Below are 23,098 nucleotides of genomic sequence, written 5' to 3' on the forward strand. Positions count from 1 at the left end.
GGTAGGCACATAAGCAAACTGTTGTAATTCCTACACCGTTCACCTGATTTGGATGTAAATGCTCTCAAATTAAAGCTGACAGTCTGCAGTTAAAGCACATCTTGTTCGTTTCATTTCAAATCCATTGTGGTGGTGTATAGAGCCAAAAATGTTAGAATTGTGCCGATGTCCCAATATTTATGGACCTGACTGTATGTGTGTGAAATGGCATTTTTATGCAGTTTACTAAAATATTCTTATTAGAACTGTAAAAAGGCATAGTACCTTGTTTAAGGAGATCTGTCACCAGATTTAACATGTTTTATTACAAACACATTAGACTAGGGATTTCAAACTATCCCCAAGAAGTCTCTAAACATAAACATAAGAGAGCAGATAAAAAAAAAACATAATATGTAAGACACTTCTGTTTGATGGAGATGAAAGTTACAGAATAAATCTGGATTGAAAAACCTCAGTCACTGATCCTGTAGACATACCTCTGAGGATGGGAAAGGGGTAAAGGGATTTATGGGAAGTAAAATTCTGTAGCATGTGGATCCAATTCTGGCAAGTGCTATAAATCAAAAGACACTAAATATAATGCAGAAGACATGTAGGATGAGGTTCCAAGTACCAATAGTGAACTGAAAATGATCATGTCAACTTCTGGGCCAATTCCTGAAAAACTAGCTCAGTCTATGAAAAAAGGGGATAAGACATTCTTCAGATATATAAATGAAAAAAGGAAATTAAAACAAGGAATAACTTAATTAAAAACAAAGGACGGAAGGTATGTAAAAGAGAATAAAGGGCTAGCCGACTGCCTTAATGAATACTTCTGTTCAGTTTTTACAAAAGAAAAAGGAGAAGGACCTCCACTAGAAAGGATGACTAATAAATCATTTGATGCATGTATATTTACAGAGTAAGATGTTCTAAGTTTGCTGTCTAAGGTGAAGACAAATAAGTCACAGGGGCCTGATGAGATACACCCAAAATTATTAAAAGAGCTTAGTGGTGAGCTGGCAAAACCGTTAACAGATTTATTTAACCAATCATTAGTAACAGGAGTCGTCCCGGAAGATTGGAAATTAGCAAATGTCGTGCCCATTCACAAGAAAGGTAGTAGGGAGGAATCGAGCAACTATAGACCAGTGAGTCTGACATCAATAGTAGGCAAATTAATGGAACCCCTATTAAAGGATAGGATTGTGGAACATCTAAAATTCCATGGATTGCAAGATGAAAAACAACATGGGTTTACTTCAGGGAGATCATGTCAAACAAATCTTATAGATTTTTTTGACTGGGTGACTAAAATAATAGACGGTGAAGGTGCAGTAGACATCGCATATCTAGATTTTAGTAAGGCTTTTGACACTGTCCCACATAGAAGACTTATCAATAAACTGCAGTCATTGAGCATGGACTCCCATATTGTTGAGTGGATTAGGCAGTGGCTGAGTGACAGACAACAGAGGGTTGTAGTCAATGGAGAACATTCAAAACAAGGTCATGTTACCAGTGGGGTTCCACAGGGATCTGTACTGGGACCAATTTTGTTTAATATCTTCATAAGTGATATTGCAAAAGGCCTCGATGGGAAGGTGTGTCTTTTTGCTGATGACACAAAGATATGTAACAGGGTTGATGCTCCTGGAGGGAAACGCCAAATGGAAAAGGATTTAGGAAAACTAGAAGAATGGTCAGAACTCTGGCAACTGAAATTTAATGTGGATAAGTGCAAGATAATGCACCTAGGGCGTAAAAACCCAAGGGCAGAATATAGAATATTTGACACAGTCCTGACCTCAGTATCTGAGGAAAGGGATTTAGGAGTAATTATTTGGAGAGGTATAAGCAGTAGAAAGAGTGAAGTGCTTATGCCGCTGTACAGAACACTGGTGAGACCTCACTTGGAGTATTGTGCGCAGTACTGGAGGCCATATCTCCAGAAGGATATAGATACTCTAGAGAGAGTTCAGAGAAGAGCTACTAAACTAGTACATGGATTGCAGGATAAAACTTACCAGGAAAGGTTAAAGGACCTTAACATGTATAGCTTGGAAGAAAGAAGAGACAGAGGGGATATGATAGAAACTTTTAAATACATAAAGGGAATCAACTCGGTAAAGGAGGAGAGCATATTTAAAAGAAGAAAAACTACCACAAGAGGACACAGTTTTATATTAGAGGGGCAAAGGTTTAAAAGTAATATAAGGAAGTATTACTTTACTGAGAGAGCAGTGGATGCATGGAATAGCCTTCCTGCAGAAGTGGTAGCTGCAAATACAGTGAAGGGGTTTAAGCGTGCATGGGATAGGCATATGGCTATCCTTCATATAAGATAGGGCCAGGGGCTATCCATAGTATTCAGATATATTGGGCAGACTAGATGGGCCAAATGGTTCTTATCTGCCGACACATTCTATGTTTCTATGTTTCTATGTCGTTTCTGCTTTAATTTTGATGAAAGGATTTGCATGAAGGAATTCAACAAAGTGAAAAAAAGGGTTAACCTTATGTTCCTTTTGAAAAGTAGTGTTAATCCATGCGGAACATGAAGGTTAATTTTTGGAGGAATTGGGGGCCAGACAGATTATAAATAACAGTTATTTTGGCCGCTCTCGAACTTGGATATGTGGCATGGTCAGTGTAGCCCAATATGGCCCATTCTGAGGTCAGAGGGAGGACATTTAATAGAGGAGTCCTTGCAAAGGCAATGGTATAGCTTTGCATGTAAGGCATTACACCTCAGACATGCAGATGTGCGGTGTGGGGAGATACAAGATTTATGCGCAATTTTGATTGCCATATCCTAATACGACCAGGACATAAAGATTTGCTTTTTATAAAGAGTCAGCTATGTTCTTGGTGGATAAAGTAGGGAAGGGCTGTAACCAAGTCACCATACAATGCTTCTGCTTGGAATAGTCCAAAAGAGTCTTCATAAAATTAAAGTATTGATTACAGGGTTTGACATTTCGGATGATTTTATGGGCATAACTGAACCCTTGAAAAAAGTGGAACAGTGTGTAAGAAGAAAGAGCAAACTTTGACAAGTCTTCTGTGAAAGACAGTGTTTGAGTGTAGGAAGGAGTTAATATGTCTCAGATGCACCTTAATCCAATGCGTTTCTTACAAACTGAAAAGAGACCTGGCAGCCTGCCTTGTTGAAAATTTGGGTTAGCCAAAAAAGGCAATAGGAGAAAATGGTGGGGGTTGCGCTATGACAAACAGTCTGCCATGCTTTTATTGGTGGAGATAGGAGGGGGTTACATCAAACGTCATGTGGCAAAAAGGTACTGGAGGTGCATGTAGAAGGTATAATAATAGGAATGCTAAGTGTTTTTCAATGGCAATGGTGATAAAGTTACATAAATCATGTATCCAATCCCACATTTGTTATTCCAGAAAGAAGCAGTTTTTATATACATTGTAGCATAGGTTTTATATAGCTCGTTAAGGCCTGCATCCTCTACCACAGAGAGGGTGAATTTGATCCAGGGCAGTATTAGTGCAGTCAGTTGTTGAAGGTGATGTTTAATGGCTTATAGTTTGTAGGTATTTTTGGTGACAAGTACCCCCAGGTACCTTAACGAGGTAGCTATCCATTTGATAGAGTGGTTTGCCATCCAGGGGAACACTCAGGTCCTCTCAGGAGTATCGCCTCCAATTTATCTATGTTTAGAAAAACCTGAGTAAATCCCATATGTAGTTATTAGTTGTAAAGTATGTCCTAGTATTTGACTAGGATTAAAGATGAAAAGTAGGACATCATCTGCAAAGGCAGAGTCTAAATTCCAGACAGCCGAGCTTCATGCCTTGGAAAATTGAATCTGTTTGTAGAAGTCTTAGTAGGTAGGTCTAATGAAAGATGAAACTTCATGGGCTACAAGGGGCAGCCATGCCACGCTCCTTAAAATAACATGATTAGGTCCAAATTTAGGCAATTTATCGTTAAACAAGTTCAGTTTGTAAAAAGATCAGAAAATGTAGGAAAGTGTCAAAGTTTCTGTATAGTGCACTCATAATTAAAAATGCCCAAGAGACAGTATCAAAAACTTTTTCAGCATCTGTGCTGAGTTTGTAAGCGATTAGTGATGATTTTGAATATGGGTTGGTATGATTGTACTAGTGTCCTTATTTGGTTTAGGAAGCAGTACTGTGTGAGGGTCAGGGAATTCAGGGACATGTAAACCAACTATGGCAGGCGTCATAGGACTATCGTTGAGGCAGGCCTCGGAGCGTTCGGAAGGCTTGAGGCTGCTACAGCAAGTGAACAGCTCCCTGGATCTTGGCGCATTATGAAAAGAGAGAGAGAGAGAGAGAGAGAGAGTAAAAATGTATTAAATGTTTTAAAGAGATATCGAAAACATAAAAAATAAAATAAAATAAATCGGAGCCCTAGGAGACCTCAGAGTGTCATACACCAAGATGTAGGCCAAATGGAGCATATTTGATTCATGTAGAATCAATTCGGACAGAAATCTATTGTTTTGAGAAATTCTGTGAATTGAACACAAATCAAATTTCTACTTGTTTGTTTATAACAAACCTTTTTATGCAATTTAGGAGGCCAGTTCACTTTGGGCGGGGCGGCGCCATTCAGGCCATGGGTCCCCCAGTATCAATGCCTAGTGATTCTCCGTCCTGGTTGATTAACAATACCAGGTTTCGCCTGCATCATTGTTGCCAGCTCTGAAGAGGCAGAGGCTGGCAGAGGAAATAGGAGGAGCAAGGGTGCACAGAGTAGATTGAAAGCGCACCAAAGGGAGACCCAATCCTCCCAGCAGCTGAACTCCTGTGCTGTCTGTCAAGCCACCAGTGCCTCCACTTCAGGGTAGATGAACATTGCTGGCGGCTTCACAGACAGCAGAGGAGCACAGCTGCTGGGAGGATCGAAACATCAGTATTCTCTCCTCCCAGTACAGCCCTGCCTCCCTTCTCCAGAGGGTCAGCCGCCACCAATAAGTGCCAGCACCCACATATTTGCTACAGCACATTAGCAAAATCATGTATTTCTAGTAGAATGCATGCTTTTGCTAAAACACACTGACAGCAATGACTGGGTACACCTTAATAATGCTGGACCACAAATGACTATTTGAGAGCCTCAGCACAGGCACGAGGAGACAGGGCTAGATGATAGGTCTAAGGGTCCATTCACACGTCCGTTGTTTCTTTCCTGATCTGTTCCGTTTTTTGCGGAACAGATCTGGACCAGTTCTGTACCCATTCATTTTCAATGGGTCCTGAAAAAAATCGGACAGCTCAATGTCTGATTTTTTTTCAGGACCCATTGAAAATGAATGGGTACAGAACTGGTCCAGATCTGTTCCGCAAAAAACGGAACAGATCAGGAAAGAAACAACGGACGTGTGAATGGACCCTAACTCTGTCAATCAAAGAGAAGGGCGAGTGTACAGAGCACAAAGGAGTGGGAGTGATGGTGCTCCAACCGCTCAGGCCAGCATCTCAGTACTCAAAATAAAACATTTTCATATAAATAAAAGTAAAGATATCTTGGCAACGGTTTAACCTAGAACCAAAAGAAATGAATCTATCTAATCAGCATCATCAATCTTACCAGGCAATATGCCTGGTTTAACAGGGTTGATCATGCTGACAAACGCAGTTTAAAAAGGTTGTCTATTGTCTTTGTTCTGCCCAGTATGGCATTGGGAGTGGAAAAATGCTACTGCATGCCAGCAAGACTAAGGCAACCATCTGATACCCAGCAAGTATTGCGCATGAGTCCTATTAATTAGAAAAGGACAGATTTCACACTGAAAACAATGTGCTGTGAATTGTGAGCCAAACCCACATGGAAAATTTCCTGTTTGAACATACCCTTCGCCAGGATAATATATAAACATTTGTGAACAGTTTCACTATTAATGAACTTACCTTAATTTCACTTAAAATATTTCCAAAAATAGAAGAATATATCCAGATTTTTTCAAATGTTTCACTGAAGATCTGTAAACGGGCAAAATGAGGAGGCCTAATATGTGCAATGTTCAAAAGTTCCTAAATTGTCAACAACAAAAAGAAAGAACAAACGATAAATAATGTTTTACAGCATGTTCACTCTTCAATTCATGCAGAAAAAGCTACAACTGCAAAGTATGAGAAGGCTACCATTATATTAGATTAACTCTACAGTATATATTTAAATATGTTATCCTCTTGTAGCATACAAATCTTAAAACATTACAAAATCAAAATCTACAGAATTTACAAAGTGTGTCAATTAGTTCATACTCCGCATCTACCAGGTGTAATATCTAATGTATGAATCCACAATGTTCAGCATGGCAGTGACAGTGGCAGTGGATTTCTGAGCACGTTTAATTTAACTCCTTAAGGACACAGCCATATTTCACCTTAAGGACCAGGCCATTTTTTGCAAATCTGACCAGTGTCACTTAATGTGGTGATAACTTTAAAACGCTTTGACTTATCCAAGCCATTTGACTTATCCAAGCCATTCTGAGACTGTTTTTTCGTCACATATTGTACTTCATGACACTGGTAAAATGGAGTAAAAAAAAAAAAATCATTTTTATTTATTAAAAAAATACCAAATTTACCATTTTCTCTACTTCTATAATACATAGTAATACCTACAAAAATAGTTATTACTTTACATTCCCCATATGTCTACTTCATGTTTGGATCATTTTGGGAATGACATTAAATTTTTTGGGGACGTTACAAGGCTTAGAAGTTTCGAAATTTTAAGAAACCCACTTTTTAAGGACCAGTTCAGGTCTGAAGTCACTTTGTGAGGCTTACATAATAGAAACCACCCAAAAATGACCCCATTCTAGAAACTACACCCCTAAAGGTATTCAAAACTGATTTTACAAATTTTGTTAACCCTTTAGGCGTTTCATAAGATTTTATGGAAAATGGAGATAAAATTTCAGAATTTAATTTTTTTTACAAATTTGCCATTTTAATCCATTTTTTCCAGTAACAAAGCAAGGGTTAACAGCCAAACAAAACTCAATATTTATTGCCCTGATTCTGTAGTTGACAGAAATGCCCCAAACTGATGTATGGCTGTTAACCCTTGCCTTGTTATGGGAAAAAAAGGATTAAAATGGAAAATTTGCCAAAAAATAACTGTTTTGGCACCGTTTTTATTTTTTATTATTTACAACGTTCATCGGACAGGTTATATCATGTGCTATTTTTTTAGAGCAGGTTCTTACGGATGCGGCGATACCTAATATGTATACCTTTTTTTTTATTTAGGTTTTATCATTAGGTTTTATTTAGGTTTTATCTAGTCTGAGAGCCATAGTTTTTTCAGTTTTTAGGCGATTGTCTCAGGTTGGGTATCATTTTTGCAGGATGAGATGACAGTTAGATTGGCACTATTTTGGGGTGCATATGACTTTTTGATCGCTTCCTATTACACTTTTTGTGATGTAAGGTAACAAAAAAATTGCTTTTTTTACACCGTTTTTATTTTTATTAGGGTTAGGTCATGTGGTATTTTTATAGAGCAGGTTCTTACGGACGTGGCAATAGCTAATATGTATAACTTTTTTTATTTATTTAGGTTTTACACAATAATATCATTTTTGAAACAAAAAAAAACATGTTTTAGTGTCTCCATAGTCTGAGAGCCATAGTTTTTTTTTTGGGTGATTGTCTAAGGCAACTTTCACACTTGCGTTGTTCTTTTCCGGCATAGAGTTCCGTCACAGGGGCTCTATACCGGAAAAGAACTGATCAGGTATGTCCCCATGCATTCTGAATGGAGAGTAATCCGTTCAGTTTGCATCAGGATGTCTTCAGTTCAGTCGTTTTGACTGATCAGGCAAAAGAGAAAACCGTAGCATGCTACGGTTTTATCTCCGGCTAAAAAAACTGAAGACTTGCCTGAATGCCGGATCAGGCATTTTTTCCCATAGGAATGTATTAGTGCCGGATCCGGCATTCAGAATACCGGAATGCCGGATCCGTCCTTCCGGTATGCGCATGCGCAGACTGAAAAAAAGGTGAAAAAATAAATGCCGGATCCGTTTTTGCCGGATGACACCGGAAAGACGGATCCGGCATTTCAATGCATTTTTTCGACTGATCAGGCATTTTTAAGACTGATCAGGATCCTGATCAGTCTTACTAATGCCATCAGTTAGCATACATTTTGCCTGATCCGGCAGGCAGTTCCGGCGACGGAACTGCTTGCCGGATCTCTCTGCCGCAAGTGTGAAAGTAGCCTTATGTAGGGTATCATTTTTTGGGGGATGAGGTAATGGTTAGATTAGAACCATTGTGGGGGGCATACGCCTTTTTGATCGCTTGGTGTTGCACTTTTAGTGACGTAAGGTGACAAAACAAATGTTTTTTTAGCACAGTTTTTATTTTATTTTTTTGACAGTGTTCACCTGAGGGGTTATGTCATATGATATTTTTATAGAGCCGGTCATTACGGATGTGGCGATACCTAATATGTATACTTTTTTATTTATTTAGGTTTTACACAAAAAAAAAAAATTTTTTAAAAATTTAAAAAAATCATGTTTTAAGTGTCTCCATAGTCTGAGAGCCATAGTTTTTTTCAGTTTTTAGGCGATTGTCTCAGGTTGGGTATCATTTTTGCGGGATGAGATGACGGTTAGATTGGCACTATTTTGGGGTGCATATGACTTTTTGATCACTTGCTACTACACTTTTTGTGATGTAAGGTGACAAAAAATGGCTTTTTTTTTTTTTTTACGGTGTTCACCTCAGGGTTTAGGTCATGTGGTATTTTTATAGAGCAGGTTCTTATGGACACGGCGATACCTAATATGTCTATTTTTTCTATTTCTTTTTTACGTTAACAAAGCATTTTTGAAACAAAAAAAATCATGTTTTAGTCTGAAAGACATAGTTTTTTTATTTTTTGGGCCATTGTCTCATGTAGGGGCTCATTTTTTGCGGGATGAGGTGATGGTTTGATTGGTACTATTTTGGCGTACATACGACTTTTTTGATCACTTTTATTACCTTTTTTGGGAAGTAAGGTGGGCAAAATTTCAATTTCATCATAGTTTTTATTTTATTTTTTTATGGCGTTCACCGTGCGGGGAAAGTAACATGACAGTTTTATAGATCAGGTCGTTATGGACGCGGTGATATCAAACATGTGTAGGGAATATTATTTTTCTAATTTTTAATCAGTGATAAATGTGTTTTTTTATATTGACTTTCTTTTCACTTTTTTTTTTTTTTTTACCCAGACCCACTTGGTTCTTGAAGATCCAGTGGGTCTAATGGCTGTATAATACAGTACAGTACTGTATTTTCACTTTACAAAGTCTGATTAGACTTCTGCCTTTAGCGGAAGTCTGATCAGCACCATGGACATCCAGAAGCCTGTGAAGGTGTCCGGTTGCCATGGTCACCATCACAGAGCAGTGGGTGATGGGGAGGGAGGGGGATCCCCTCCCTCTCCCATCGGGGGCTGAAAAGACACAGCAGCCCCCGTTGGGAGAGGGAGGGAGCTCCCTCCCTGTTAACCTCTTCCATACAGCGGTCCCTATGGACCGCGGCATGGAAGGGGTTAAACGCCTGCTTTTAGGCATTTCAAGCAGAGTGTCAGCAATGTGCTGACACTCTACAAAGCGCTCGGCCATCCTGAGAGAGGGGGCGGGCGAATAATCATGTGCCTGCCGGCCCTCCCAGCACCGCCCTGATGATCGCGGCCCTCCCGCCCGCACTGCCGAGCGGCGGTGATCGTAAATACGCCCTGTGTCATTAAGTACCGGGACATCAGGGCGTACCTGTACGCCCTATGTCCGGAAGAGGTTATGTTTATGGGAGTTCTGGCTAATTCAAAACAAGTACCGTATGCAGGCTGGGAGTTGCAGTTTCACAGCAGCTAGAGTACTTTACAGTGTCCAACAAGCTTTTCCTCTATTTGAAAACACTGGTCTAGGGTGTTCACATTCAGCAGATTTATTGCAGAAATTTTTGCAATGGAGAATCAATTCTATGCATCTGTATGGGCTCATTTATACAGCATGTGTGTGGTTTTCTGCAAACCCAGATTAAGGGCTCATGCACACAAACTTATTTTTTGTCCGTGTCTGTACCGTTTTTTTGCAGCCCATATGTAGAACCATCACTTCAATGGAAATGATTCCGTGTCCGTATCATATAAAAATAAAACATGTCCTTTTACTGTCCGCATTACGGACAAGGATAGGACTGTTTTATCATGGGCCGGCCATTCCGTTCCTCAAAATACGGAACGTGCACGGCAATGTGCAAACCACAAAACAGGCAACGGTCGTGTGCATGAGGCCTAATGGATAGTCACAGAAATTTCTGCCACAAATCTGTCAGGTGGGATTCTTGCTCGTTGATGGCTCATTTGCACACAATGAGATCCTTTATGATTACAGATATATTTATTCTACTTCTTGAACATGATTATGGGGGCTTCCATCTTGCTGAGCTGTTCTTAACAGCATTTACAAAGCATTAAGAAAATTGCTTTAACCCCTTAACTGGGCCTATTTTCATTTTTACATTTTTGACTTTTCCTCCCCACATCTCAATAGCCATAACTTTTTTATTTTTCCGTTCACATAGCCATATGAGGGCTTATTTTGTGTGGATTGCCATTCCCCATCATTGCAGTTGGATGTCTGCTGTATGATACAGCAGGCACCCACCACGTATGGAGTGGGCTCGCCACAACAGCCCCCTCCATACAAATGAGGGTGCATAATGCTGTACATGTACAGCATTATGTGTCAAAAGGGTTAAGGTAGCTACATGGGCCATAGACACAATGGTCAGGAGGGGATCTCACTGACTTCTATGGGAGAGTTTTCTAGGCATGCTCTGTAACCTGTGCAGAGGTCATCACCTATTGTGAATTGTGGGTCCTGTCTTATCTATACACAGAGGTCATATCATTATAGGCAGGATTAGAATGACTGACAAGTAAAGTGATCTGTACAGACCAAGAAGTGGCGCCTATTATTATTCTTAGGGTACTTTCACACTTGCGGCAGGATGGATCCGACAGGCTGTTCACCATGTCAGATCCGTCCTTCGGCTTTTTCGCCGTGCCGCCGGACCGCCGCTCCGTCCCCATTGACTATAATGGGGACGGGGGCGGAGCTCCGGCGCAGCACGGCTGTGCACGGCGAAAGGCCGCCGGACTAAAATTACTGCATGTCAGGTTTTTTTAGTCCGGCGGCTTTCGCCGTGCACCGCCGTGCTGCGCCGGAGCTCCGCCCCCGTCCCCATTATAGTCAATGGGGACGGAGCGGCGGAACGGCGAAATAGCCGCAGGACGGATATGACATGGTGAACAGCCTGTCGGATCCGTCCTGCCACAAGTGTGAAAGTACCCTTAGTGGCCTGTGTGAAAACTATAGGATTTTATGTTTTTTGTTTAAAGATTAACATGGAAAATTACAAACATCACCAAAAATTATTTAAAAATATGTTAAACATAAAAATGTGGTTTAAACAATAGGTAGTTTTCTAAAGGCACATTTCCTTTAAAAGTTATGTAAACCTTCGGAGGCAATTAGTTTTATTGCATATTACTCATTTTAGGCTAAAAATCTTTTTTTCAATTGGTCTTTATAAAAAATATTGAGCCATTCTGTCACAAAGGGTTGACTGTTTATCTAGTTGTGTGAATTGTACTTTTCACTTTGTCCCTAATCTCTAATTTACTAAGAGGTCATAAACACTTACGTGTGCATTTAAACCAACAGATTATCTGACCAGTTTCTGTCCGATCAGACCAATAGTTGGTGTGTATAACAAAAGATCTGTGTGTGTAAACGGCCATCTCACCAATGATTGCTCAGAAAATCTGTCAGATTATCTGTTGGTGTAAATGCCCCCTAAGCCACATTTTTATTAGTAAAATAAGAACTGAAATATAATAAGTAAAACAGATAAAGAGAGGTGACGCACTGGATTCAAAGCAGATTACGGTAGAGGTGCTCTCAGTAAAAAGGAATCACCCTTCCTTTGATAAAATGTGCAAATGAAAAAAGATACTGGGCACTCTCTAGAATAAAAGGAACCTCACAATTTATTATCAATAGGACATATAAACATATAGACAATTCATTTAATACTATTAAAACACCATAACATAAAATCCGGATAAATATAATAAAATATACACCTTTGGGCAATTTTTTTTATTGCATTTTACTCATTTTGAGCTAAAAAGATTTTCTTTAATTGGTCTTTATAAAAAATATGGAGCCCTTTTTTCTGTACATGTCTGAGATGCTCTTGTAGCAGGATCGGAAATTTATTTCTGCTCCGTCAGCCAGCTCACCTGACTGGCTCCTTATCTCTGCTCTTGGACGTTATAAACACTTATTATATTTCAAATGAAAAAAGATACTGGGCACTCTCTAGAATAAAAGGAACCTCACAATTTATTATCAATAGGACATATAAACATATAGACAATTCATTTAATACTATTAAAACACCATAACATAAAATCCGGATAAATATAATAAAATATGAAATATAAAACTAAATTCCTATTAATCTAAAAAATATTTAGGAATAAGACCGCCTCTGATTATTCGGGGATAAAAAGTCTTTTAAATAAATGTTCCTCCAACTTTGAGTTTGGGTATACTGTAGAAATATTCTTTAGGGTATTGATAGCCCAAATATAACTTCTCCTCCACAAATGAAATGAAATCTCAGATTTTCAATACAGTGATTTAGTTATGCGGCGTCCCGCTTTACTCACTGTTCAGTTGAAATGCTTTAACTGAACAGTGAGTAAAGCGGGACGCCGCATAACTAAATCACTGTATTGAAAATCTGAGATTTCATTTCATTTGTGGAGGAGAAGTTATATTTGGGCTATCAATACCCTAAAGAATATTTCTACAGTATACCCAAACTCAAAGTTGGAGGAACATTTATTTAAAAGACTTTTTATCCCCGAATAATCAGAGGCGGTCTTATTCCTAAATATTTTTTAGATTAATAGGAATTTAGTTTTATATTTCATATTTTATTATATTTATCCGGATTTTATGTTATGGTGTTTTAATAGTATTAAATGAATTGTCTATATGTTTATATGTCCTATTGATAATAAATTGTGAGGTTCCTTTTATTCTAGAGAGTGCCCAGTATCTTTTTTCATTTGAAATATAATAAGTGTTTATAACGTCCAAGAGCAGAGATAAGGAGCCAGTCAGGTGAGCTGGCTGACGGAGCAGAAATAAATTTCCGATCCTGCTACAAGAGCATCTCAGACATGTACAGAAAAAAGGGCTCCATATTTTTTATAAAGACCAATTAAAGAAAATCTTTTTAGCTCAAAATGAGTAAAATGCAATAAAAAAAATTGCCCAAAGGTGTACATAGCTTTTAAGCATCAATTAGTTATCAATTTAACAAATGTGTGTTGAAACCAAGCCCATTCATGGGAGTATGTCGATCTCACTAGGCATATACCTTGGCCATATACAAATCTTAAAGAAATTGCAATATGTATATTCCATTACAAATCCCATTTACTTACCGATAAATGACCAAAAAAATAAAAATCCTTTATATGTGCGCTATATTACACACCGGGATCAAGAAGAATGAAAATATGTTCTTCCAAACAGGCTTGATAAGCTTTAGCAAGGACTAAAGCTTAGGCAGGATATCATTTATTATTAAAACTACATATATAGAAAAGATGCCTAATGGGTCTTTATATTTTCTGATGATAATAAATATATTCAAGATATCCTCGGGTATTAAAGAAAAGGTTTATTTTTTTATAAGAAGGTATGAAAATCAGTTCTTATTTTTTTATTTTGCACAAATTATATTTATATTGCAACACATGTAGTTATTCAAAATATATGTGTAACATAGGGCACATATACAGGGATTGCTGCTTATCTCTTGCATTTAAAGCCTCATTCACAAGTCAGTGTTTTGGTCAGTGATTTCCATCAGTGATTGTGAGCCAAATACAGGATTGGAGCCTCCACAAACATAAGGTATAATGTCAAGAACTCTACCTGTTCTGTGTTTTAGAGCCGCACCCGATTTTGGCTCAAAATCACTGATGGAAATCACTGTCCAATCATTGACATGTGAATGAGACATAAGGCACTGAAATTTATTTAGAGGGATAGTATACACATACGCATTTGAGATTTGTACATGGCCACGCTACAGTACATGCTAAGTGAACTCAATGTACTCCCATGAATGGGTTTAACATAGTAACATATGGTGTCAGTTATTAAGACCGGCGTTTTAAACGCCGGTCTTAATTCCCCTGCGCTGATACATCTAAGTTATGTAGAGGCAACGGCTTCTACATAACTTAGGATCATGCAAAGCTGACGTACAATAGTCTTAAATTTACACTAGCTCCCTTACTGGCGCAGATTTAGATAATTTTCTATACCAAAAACTGGGGTAGAAAATGATAAATGAGAAGGCCAGCTCGCCCTCACCATGCCTCTTTGTTTTTGTTTTTAGAACTGGCCTACATGGCGTGGAAGGGGAAGAAGTCACAGATTTGGTCACAAATCCCCTTTACGACTGAATCTGTGAAGGATATACGCCAAAAAGTGGCGTTTCTAAGGCTGAAAAAAGACATGGGCCCACCCAGTTCAGCCTGTTATCCTGAAAGTTGATCCCGAGCAAGGTAAAAAAACATGAGTCAATAGCCAATTTTCCTCCTTTTAGAGGACAAAAATCCTTCCTGACTCCAATCAGAATAACTCCCTGGATCAACAACCCATCTCTAGTAACTATAACATGTAATATTATTACATTCCAGAAATACATCCAGGCCCTTCTTGAACTCTTAGGCTAGTTTCACACTAGCGGCAGGGGACTCCGGCAGGCTGTTCTGGCAGGTGAACAGCCTGTTGGATCCGTCCTGCCGCTAGTTCACGTGTGCCACCGAACTGCCGCTCCATCCCCATTGACTATAATGGGGGTGGAGGCAGAGTTCCGGCGGTAGCATGGCAGCGCACGCCGAGAGGCAGCCGGACTAAAAGTACTGCATGCGCCTGCCCCATGGACGGTGCCCGTGCATTGCGGACCGCAATTTGCGGTCCACAGTACGGGCTTCACACGGTCGTGTGAACGAGCCTTAAGGCTGCCCATCCACAATCAGGGTTTGATCAGTTTTCAGATGCCATTTTGAAGCCAAAACCAGGCGTACAGTCAAGGCCATAAAAATTGGGACATCAACACAATTCTAACATTTTTGGCTCTATACACCACCACAATGGATTTGAAATGAAACGAACAAGATGTGCTTTAACTGCAGACTGTCAGCTTTAATTTGAGGGTATTTACATCCAAATCAGGTGAACGGTGTAGGAATTACAACAGTTTGCATATGTGCCTCCCACTTGTTAAGGGACCAAAAGTATTGGGACAGAATAATAATCATAAATCAAACTTTCACTTTTTAATGCTTGGTTGCAAATCCTTTGCAGTCAATTACAGCCTGAAGTCTGGAAAACATAGACATCACCAGACGCTGGGTTTCATCCCTGGTGATGCTCTGCCAGGCCTCTACTGCAACTGTCTTGAGTTCCTGCCTGTTCTTGGGGCATTTTCCCTTCAGTTTTGTCTTCAGCAAGTAAAATGCATGCTCAATCGGATTCAGGTCAGGTGATTGACTTGGCCATTGCATAACATTCCACTTCTTTCCCTTAAAAAACTCTTTGGTTGCTTTTGCAGTATGCTTTGGGTCATTGTTCATGTGCACTGTGAAGCGCTGTCCAATGAGTTCTAAAGCATTTGGCTGAATATGAGCAGATAATATTGGCCGAAACACTTCAGAATTCATCCTGCTGCTTTTGTCAGCAGTCAGATCATCAATAAATACAAGAGAACCAGTTCCTTTGGCAGCCATACATGCCCACGCCATGACACTACCATTACCATGCTTCACTTATAAGGTGATATGCTTAGGATCATGAGCAGTTCCTTTCCTTCTCCATACACTTCTCTTCCCATCACTCTGGTACAAGTTGATCTTGCTCTCATCTGTCCATAGGATGTTGTTCCAGAACTGTGAAGGCTTTTTTAGATGTCATTCAGCAAACTCTAATCTGGTCTCCTGTTTTTGAGGCTCACCAATGGTTTACATCTTGTGGTGAACCCTCTGTATTCACTCTGGTGAAGTCTTCTCTTGATTGTTGACTTTGACACACATACACCTACCTCCTGGAGAGTGTTCTTGATCTGGCCAACTGTTGTGAAGGGTGTTTTCTTCACCAGGGAAATAATTCTTTGGTCATCCACCACAGTTGTTTTCCGCGGTCTTTCGGGTCTTTTGGTGTTGCTGAGCTCACCGATGCGTTCCTTCTTTTTAAGAATGTTCCAAACAGTTGTTTTGGCCACACCTAATGTTTTTGCTATATCTCTGATGGGTTTGTTTTGTTTTTTTAGCCTAATGATGGCTTGCTTCACTGATAGGGACAGCTCTTTGGATCTCATCTTGAGAGTTGACAGCAACAGATTCCAAATGCAAATAGCACACTTGAAATAAACTCTGGACCTTTTATCTGCTCATTGTAATTGGGATAATGAGGGAATAACACACACCTGGCCATGGAACAGCTGAGAAGCCAACTGTCCCATTACTTTTGGTTTCTTAACAAGTGGGAGGCACATATGCAAACTGTTGTAACTCCTACACCCTTCACCTGATTTGGATGTAAATATCCTTAAAATTAAAGCTGACAGTCTGCAGTTAAAGCACATCTTGTTTGTTTTATTTCAAATCCATTGTGGTGGTGTATAGAGCCAAAAATTTTAGAATTGTGTTATGTCCCAATATTTATGGACCTGGCTGTATATTCAAAAAAGAGGAGAAGTAGAATTTGCCCTGATACTACATATCTCTCCTTCAAAACTGCATCTGAAAACCTGATCAAAACCTGACTGCCTGTGTAGCCTTAGGCAGTAACTGCTCAAAATGCATAAGCGATATATGACTTTCCTGCATGCACTTTTAAATATGACATGAATAAAGCTCTGATTTTAAAAGGACTATTGCAGCGCTGGATTCTTCTACAAGATTTATATGTCTAGCTGGATTCTTCTATAAGATTTATAAGTCTACGTTTTACAAAAATTTTGGGTGATTATCTAAAATTACAGCAAATTAAACATTGCAGTTTCAAAAACGGAGGCAGAAACCATTTTAGAAATTGTGCTTTGTTATGCCTCAATTTGCGATAAATACGTAAAAAAAAAAAATCCCTTCAAATACTGCTCTCTAAGGGTTCTTTAGAATTTTACTGGCGTTTTTCTGCACTTGTGTTTTTAGTACCTGTATTTTTTATATTTTGGAGGCATTTTCTGTTTTGTTGTTTTTCTGGCTTCTTTTCAAAAATGAGACATGCTGTTTGCTCTTGACACTTTTTCAGATATTTTCCTTAGGCCTCTTGCAAACGAACGTATTTTCTTTCCATGTCCGTTTCGGGTTTTTTTGCGGACCGTATACGGAACCATTCATTTAAATGGGTCCGCCAAAAAAAAAAAAAAGCGGGATTTACTCTGTGTGCATTCCCTATTTCCGTTCCGCAAAAATATAGAACATGTCCTATTATTGTCCGCATTACGGACAATGATAGTACTCTTCTATTAGGGGCCAACTGTTCAGTTGCGCAAAATATGAAATGCACACAGATGTCATCCGTATTTTTTTGCGGTATACGTTTTTTGCGGACCGCAAAATACACACGGTCGTGTGCAAGAGGCCTTATAAGGGGAAAAACGCATTAGCTCATACTTGATAATGTGTAGACACCTGAAATCTGTCTAGGGCTACTTTCTCACTAGCGTTTTAGCTTTCCGGTATTGAGATGCGTCATAGGGGATCAATACCGGAAAAAAATGCTTTAGTTTTGTTCCCATTCATTGTCAATGGGGACAAAACTGAACAGAACATAGTGCTCCAAAATGCATTCCCTTCCATTTAGTTGTGTTCCCAGACCGGAGAGAAAACCGCAACATGTTGTATTTTGCTTTCTGTCTTGAGATGCGGAGCAAGACGGATCCGGCATGACCCCCAATGCAAGTCAATGGGGACAGATCTGTTTTCTCTGAAACAATAGAAAACTGATCCGTCCCCCATTGACATTCAATGGGGGTAATGCCGGATCCGTCTTGGCAATGTTAAAGATATGCTAAAGATAATACAACTGGATCCATTCATGACGGATGCAGATGGTTGTATTATCAGTAACGGAAGCGTTTTTGCTGAACCCTGCCGTATCCAGTAAAAATGCTAGTGTGAAAGTAGCCTAAAAGTGCAATAAATTGGTGCAATTTTAGCGCAACTAGGGTTTTTACATTTTTTTTCCAACCTGCTTGAAAAGAGGTGGAACATATAGGAAAGGGGGAGTGCTTTAGGGTACTTTCACACTAGCTAGAAGAATCCGGCAGGCAGTTCTGTTGCAGAAACTGCCTGCCGGATCCGGAAATCCGCAAGCAAACGGATATCTTTTTTTTCTGGATCCGTTAGACTTATGCATTGAGATACCGGATCCGTCTTTCTGGTATCATCCGGAATAACGGATGCGGTATTAAATATTTTTAAAGCTAGAAAGAACTGCGCATGGGCAGACCAAAAAACCGGATCCGGCCATATGGCAATTTCCGGAACACTTGGTACCGGATCCGGCATTAATATATTTTAAAGGAAATTAATGCCGGATCGGGCAAGTGCGGTAGTGTTTCGGGATTTTGGCCGGAAAAAAATACAGCAGCATGCTGCAGTATTTTGTCCGGTCAAATACCGTACAAGGGATGGAAAACATCCTGATGCATACTGAACGGATTGCTTTCCATTCAGAATGCATTTGCACACAAAACTGATTTTTCCGATATTGAGACCCTTTACCTGATTTCAATACCGGAAAAGAATAACGCTAGTGTGAAAGTACACTTATGTGGAAAAGAACATGGCCTAAGATGTGCGGTTTTCTCCAACATTGCGCCCCAAATCTGGAGTAAAATTCCATCTCAATGTAAGCCAACCATTAGTTGGTTTAGAGCAAGACAAAAGTGTATATCCCTGCATAAGATTTATCCTCCAGCCTTAGACCCTGTAATACATCTGGTGTAGGATTAGACACTCTAAGGCCGAATGCACACGGCCGTGTTCCGAGGCAGTAAGCGGTCCGTGGTATGTCGGCCTGGATTCCTGCTGACAGCAGGAGCGCACGGCGTCATTGGTTGCTATGATGTCGTGCGCTTCATGCTGCCGCTGCACTACAGTAATACACTCGTATGATCTATACGAGTGTATTACTGTAGTGCAGCGGCGGCATGAAGCGCACTGCGTCATAGCAACCAATGACGCCGTGCGTGCGCTCCTGCTGTCAGCAGGAATCCAGGCCGTGTTACCACGGACCGCTCACAGCCGCGGAACACGGCCGTGTGCATTCAGCCTAAGTTTAAGCCATTTATAGGACTAGGCTATCTGGGCTACTGATTGCAAAAACACAACAAAAAACACAGGTGGCAAAATAAAATTGCATGTGGTTATTTAGGCATTTTTACAGCCCAAAAAATAATGCAAGACAAAATGTGTGTGTGTGTTCATGGAGCTTTAAGTTCATTACATTTATTTTCATACCTTGGTTAGCTTCTTCTCATAACACTCAACTGCAACATTCTTGTAGAAGTCTTTTGATATGTCTTGCTTTTGAAGAATCTCTCTGTTATACTGTGAGAACATATTAAACTGGTCAGATTTTGTGAGACCAATGAAGTAGGCTGGAAGATACCGATATTCCTTCCTTTTATCTTTGGATGTCTGTGGTTCTCCAAAGCTCAGTAATTTTAATTCAGGCAGTTCAAGCTCTTTAAACTTTGGTGGTGATTCTCTGTATTCTGTGTGTTCTGGAGTATCTTGGAATGTTGTTTGGGAACGAGAGTCTACAATAGAACTTGCAAATGGTGTGTTTATTGGAGTGAATGGGCCAGTTTGTTTCATGACTGAAGGATTTACACAAAATGACTTGACTTTTGGATCCTCATCTACTAAACTTGCCTTGAGTTTAAATTTTATAGAGGTCGTTTTCTTAACTTTTTCATTCTGCTGATCTGGCTTTTTTCCACTTATCCAGAAACACTTCTCTTCTAGAACGGGTGGCTTAAAAATATGGTTATGATTTAGATGTCCACCGGTATAATCCCAAGAATCTTTCTTGTTTGCTTGCTCCACACTATCCAAAAGTACATCAAGGGAAATGTTTCTGGCTTGCTGCTTTGTCTTTAACATAATATTAGCAGTTTCTGAATCTATGATCCGATAAACACATGTACCATCAGGCCTGGAGAACAGATGCACAGGGTTTTATAGTGAAGAATCTGTACATTTTGAGAGCAGTATAAACAATGTGCAACATTTCGGCAGCTTTTACACTGTCAGTGTTTGGTCACTGCACTGCACCAGTGATTGTGAGCCAGAACCAGATGTACAGTAGGTCAAAACCATAGAATAGGTGCAAATCTTTCCATTATACTTTATGTCTGAGAAGGCTCAACTCCTGGTTCTGGCTCACAACCACTGATGAAAATCACTGACGTGTGAATAAAGCCTTAAATATTTTAACATTTGCTTTGGTATCGTCATAATATAAGACCCAAAACCTCCGGGACGTCTTGCAAACAGTTGACAGGCATAAACAAACCAAGGATCAACAGAGTACTTTATTAAACATGTAATAAATTAACATTAGAGTAAGGAAAAGCAGGTTATGCAATAGTGGTATTGCTACCACAGAACCAAGTGCACCGGTAGACCAGAGGCAAACCCCAGAGGGCGAAGAACCAGCGAGCCCCGTTCTTCACAGAGCCCCTGGTGGTGGGGATGAACTTGGCCGAGGGCTCACTGGTCGCACCTCCAGAAAGGTCCTGGTACACTTGGCTGCAACCTGCAGAGAACCACAGACAACAACAGGACTGGAACCTAAACCAACTCAAGACATTTAACAGACGACAAATGGGAACCAGCACACAACCAGATGCCTGGACCCCATGCGGAATGGGAGCATGGCGGTCACAGGCAGAGCTGCACACAGACTAGATGTCCTCCCTCTGTAGAACCCAGAAGCCCTCTCACGAAGGCAGGACATACACAGGACAGGAACAGAAGCAGTAAAGCACTGCAGTCAAGACGTGGAACAGACTGGATAAAAAGTAGTAGGCACTGCAAGACTGGACATAGAACAGACAGGATCAGAAGCAGTTTAGCACTGCCAAGCTATCAGATGCAGTTAGAACACTGCTAGGCTAAACATGGAGCAGAGTGGTTCAAGACACGGAACAAGTACAGAAGATCAGGCAAGGCATGGACAAGGATATTACAACACCAATGCTTTACCAGGCAACACCACACAGAAGGGCAAATTGCAAAAAAACCTGAGTCAGCAGCATGGGGCTACACCCAGCAAGGCACAAGACAGAACTGAACCCAAGCCCCACAGCTCACAGATAAAAATAGCTGCAATACACAGGATAACTGAAGCCAGTATGAGGTTACAGGCAGCCAGCTGACACAACGAGTGACAGAACTGCTCTGTGATACAAACACAAAAGTATCCTTACTCATACACAAGGCCGCCGCCAGCACGCATCACAGAACCAGCACACATGGGAACACCCACAGCCAGTACACAAAGTGCATGCAGCCAGTCTGCACGGCACCAGTGACAAGAACCACAGAGATATGGATGTGGGGAGACACAAACACAGGCAACAGTTCACACACAAAACCGCAGCCAGCATGCAGCCCTAAGCAACCAGCATACACAGGTGCCTGCAACCAGTACGTGAGAGAGCATGCAGCCAGCCCACACAACACAACTGTCACAGTGAACCACACCGTGACAGCAGGGTAAGTTGATGTTTTCATTTGTATCATTTATGGTTGCATACTACTTTTTTGGTCACTTTCAATTATGTTTTTTTTGTAAGGGGGGAATGAGTAAACAACAGTAATTGCGGAATTTTTATTTTAATTCTTTAAGCTTTCACAGTGTGCCTTAACCCTTTCAGGACCCAGCCTAATTTTGCAAATCTGACGTGTCACTTTATGCGATAATAACTTTAAAATGCTTTTATTTATCCAAGCAATTCGAAGATTGTATTTTTGTTACACGTACTTCACATTAGTGGTAAATTTGGGTCGATATGTTTTACCTTTATTTTATTTTTTAAACCCCAAAATTACAGAATTTTTTTTTAAAAATAAATAATTACTCTTACCGGTAATTGGTTTTTCCAATAGCCTCCACAACGGCACTTATTGGAGGAGTGTCTCTGCCTCGGACAGGAAACAACGACGTAGAAGCAGAAGATTTAAGAACCTCCTCCCCTTTACCTAGTCAGTCAATAAGAGAGGACACGGAAGTGATGCCAAGAAAAATCATGTATTAATAACCAAGGACAATTACATCATTAGAAGGAAAACAACAAGTCTTTACAAACTTAGACCCATGTAATAATATTTTAGGGAGGGAATCCCAGTGCCGTTGTGGAGGCTATTGGAAAAACCAATTACTGGTAAGAGTAATTATTTATTTTCCCTAATGCCTCCACAACGGCACTTATTGAAGGATTAACAGAGTAATAAGATCTAGGGAGGGACAGCAGCAGAAAGTACCCTGCGCCCAAATGATAAGTCCTGGTTCTTAAGGATATCCAGCCTATAGTGATTGAAAAAAGTCATAGGATTGGCCCAGGTTGCGGCTCTACATATCTGTTCTAATGGTACTGATGCTGCCTCCGCCCATGAGGATGATACTGCTCTGGTGGAGTGAGCCCTTATTCCAACCGGGGGTTGGAGATCTTTCTGCAGGTAAGCTAGCTGAATCATATTTTTTATCCATCTGGATATCGTAGGTTTGCTTGCCCCGTGACCTTTGTTGGGCCCTTGGTACTGTAAGAACAGTTGGTCTGAGTGCCTGAATGATGAAGTTCTGTTGAGGTAGCAGATTACCACTCTTCTTACATCCAAGTTGTGGTAATTCTTCTCCTTTTCCGAGGTTGGTGAAGGACAGAACGAGGGCAGCGATATTTCTTGTTCGCAGTGAAATCTAGA

General features: G+C 40.2%; 1 protein-coding gene across 1 annotated transcript in view; it reads right to left on the reverse strand.

The window, feature by feature from the left end:
• Positions 1 to 23,098, reverse strand: part of C4H6orf118 (chromosome 4 C6orf118 homolog) — a 223,839-nt gene that overhangs the window by 146,112 nt on the left and 54,629 nt on the right. Inside the window, exons 2-3 of the mRNA XM_040429291.1 lie at positions 19,628 to 20,327; positions 5,893 to 6,015 (exon numbers count right to left, since the gene is read on the reverse strand). Coding sequence (XP_040285225.1) covers positions 5,893 to 6,015; positions 19,628 to 20,327 — 823 coding nt within the window. The remainder of the gene's footprint in view (positions 1 to 5,892; positions 6,016 to 19,627; positions 20,328 to 23,098) is intronic.

The sequence above is a fragment of the Bufo bufo genome, chromosome 4 (genome assembly GCF_905171765.1).
Source record: "Bufo bufo chromosome 4, aBufBuf1.1, whole genome shotgun sequence".
Classification (NCBI taxonomy): Eukaryota; Metazoa; Chordata; class Amphibia; order Anura; family Bufonidae; genus Bufo; species Bufo bufo.